Source organism: Trichechus manatus, unplaced genomic scaffold (assembly GCF_000243295.1).
Source record: "Trichechus manatus latirostris isolate Lorelei unplaced genomic scaffold, TriManLat1.0 scaffold00410, whole genome shotgun sequence".
NCBI classification, from domain to species: domain Eukaryota; kingdom Metazoa; phylum Chordata; class Mammalia; order Sirenia; family Trichechidae; genus Trichechus; species Trichechus manatus.
Genome location: NW_004444346.1, coordinates 126,887 through 129,098, shown reverse-complemented (window position 1 = coordinate 129,098; position 2,212 = coordinate 126,887). Strand labels below are relative to the sequence as shown.

General features: G+C 33.5%; 1 protein-coding gene across 1 annotated transcript in view; it reads right to left on the bottom strand.

The window, feature by feature from the left end:
- The window catches only part of LOC111819365 (C-type lectin domain family 1 member B-like), a 5,257-nt gene extending 3,122 nt beyond the window's left edge, over positions 1–2,135 (bottom strand). The window contains exons 1-2 of the mRNA XM_023725799.1: positions 883–2,135; positions 69–220 (exon numbers count right to left, since the gene is read on the bottom strand). Of these exons, the coding sequence (XP_023581567.1) occupies positions 69–220; positions 883–1,030 (300 nt within the window). The 5' untranslated portion in view covers positions 1,031–2,135. The remainder of the gene's footprint in view (positions 1–68; positions 221–882) is intronic.
- Between the last annotated feature and the right edge of the window lie 77 nt (positions 2,136–2,212).

Below are 2,212 nucleotides of genomic sequence, written 5' to 3'. Positions count from 1 at the left end.
AAGAATTAGCTACCAACAAATGGGCAGCCACTTAAAGTATATGATGGAAAGCAGAAAATATACATCACCAGTTCTTCTTTATCTTCTATTTTAAGAAGTTTGGAGTTCATTGCCTTGCAGAATTTCTTACTCTCTTCAAATGTCATCAGTTCATGTGAAAAATGATAACAATTCTCTCCACCACATGACCATTTAGATTTACATGTGCTGATTTCCTTTCCTTGAAAACAAAAGAGATTATGAGAGACAACTCGGTGTGCGTCCCGAGAGAAACACTTTTTGCCCGAGAGACTCAAGAATCCTTCTCCAGTCCTCCTAAAAACATTTCATTTTATGGGACTTCCGGGCTTCATTTCTGCTCTCTGGAAAGAGCCTGAAACTGGGAAGAGAGTCACATTTACTTCTGTCCCTCCAATTCCGTACACACTATTATTAAACATTTCTGGGAATAATTTATGACAAGATTAGTAATTTCCCTCATAACCTTTACCGGGTTGTGAAGATGCAGTCACCTACTTTATGTTCTCTAGACTGAGTAAAATCTGTAGGTACAGAGCAGATCTCAGCTTAGTATCTAAACAACATACACATATTAAAGGATACAATGAGCCTTACGGAATATGTTCAAGGAGGCTTAGATTTTTTTTTTTTGTAGAAAAAGTACTATTTTTGAAAACTATTGACTTAAATTCAGTATTATGCACATAGAAAACATCTAACTTCTGATTTTTTATTTTATGAATTTGTTTCAACTAAATCAGAATAAGAGTTGGATTACAAAATTAGTTTAATCTGCAAGAAAATTTGAACAGCATATTGGGTGGTAAAAGGCAACAGACAAGAAAAATCTTTGTTCTCAGGCTTTAAGCCATATGTATATACCTGTGCTGAACGTTTTCTCTGAGAAAGTCGTATTTTCAGATGGGTATTTGTCTTCTTGTGTTATGTTGTCCAGTGGAGGTTGCTGTGACTGGTCTGCTTGACGACCCTGGAAGACTTTATTTGACATTTTTAGCTCAAGTACAAGCATAAGGTAGGACAGATAAAATGGTACAGTTTTAATATGTAGGTTAATATTCAGAATGAAGGACCATTTTTATTGATGTGCTTTTTAGGCATCTCTTCTCTGTATATGTTTTCCACACCCTCATCTTACTTATGGAAAATACATTAATTAATTAATAACAAGACCTCTTACTAGACTATAACGATGGAATAAGAAAACTGCAAAGCTTCTGTGCTCAAGGAACTCACTCACTGTAATGAGGAAAGTATGCAATTAGAGTACTATAGATAGTCGTATGATACTCTTGGAATATAGTTGGGGTGAGTGACTAAATGTAGGATCTGGAAAAGGGTGACAGTCAGAAAGGCTTCATATAATTAGTGATGATTTTAATTTTGCTTTTGGCCTATGGATGGAAAAGAGGTAGCAAAGTGAAGAGGATAGATTATAACATTCTATGTGGCTGGAACCCTTTTTCCAAAGTAGTGAAGCAGAACATGATACGTAAGGTTAGCCCAATGTCATTTAGTACATCCAGAAGATAGGTTCTATATATGAGATTTTAGGGAGATAACACTGTAAATGAAACAAAAATTAGGTAAATAACAACAGCAAAAAAACAAAAACAAAAACCAGAAAACAGAACAGAACAAAAACCCACAGGGGGGATTAGATCAGCATCCAAATTGGTTAGATTTTCCAAAATACCAAGTTTTCAACAAAAAGTTATAAGATATGCAAAGAAACAAGAAGGTATAACCAATAAATAAGAACAAAATTGGGCAAGAAACTGCCCAGAAAAGTGACCAGATTAAATTTAACAAAGATTTCTTACAAATATTGTTAAAGAACTAAAGGAAAGAATGTTTAAAGAATGAAGAATTAATAACAATTGATATTCTTTGTCTCATTAAACAGATATAAAAAAGACTAAATGGGAATTCTTGAATTGTACAAGCAAATAACTGAAATAAAAAATTCATGAGAGGGGTTCAACTAGTAGGTTTCATCTGGAAAAGAAAGAATAAGCACACTTGCAGATAGATAAATACAGAGTATGTAAGATGAAGAACAGAGGGAAAAATAATGAAGAAAAATGAAGAGAGTCTCAGAGAAATGTGAGTCATCAAATGGGTCTTTTAAACTGAATACAGCAACATATAAAAATTATTAAACAACATGATCAATTTCAATTTATCCCAAAAA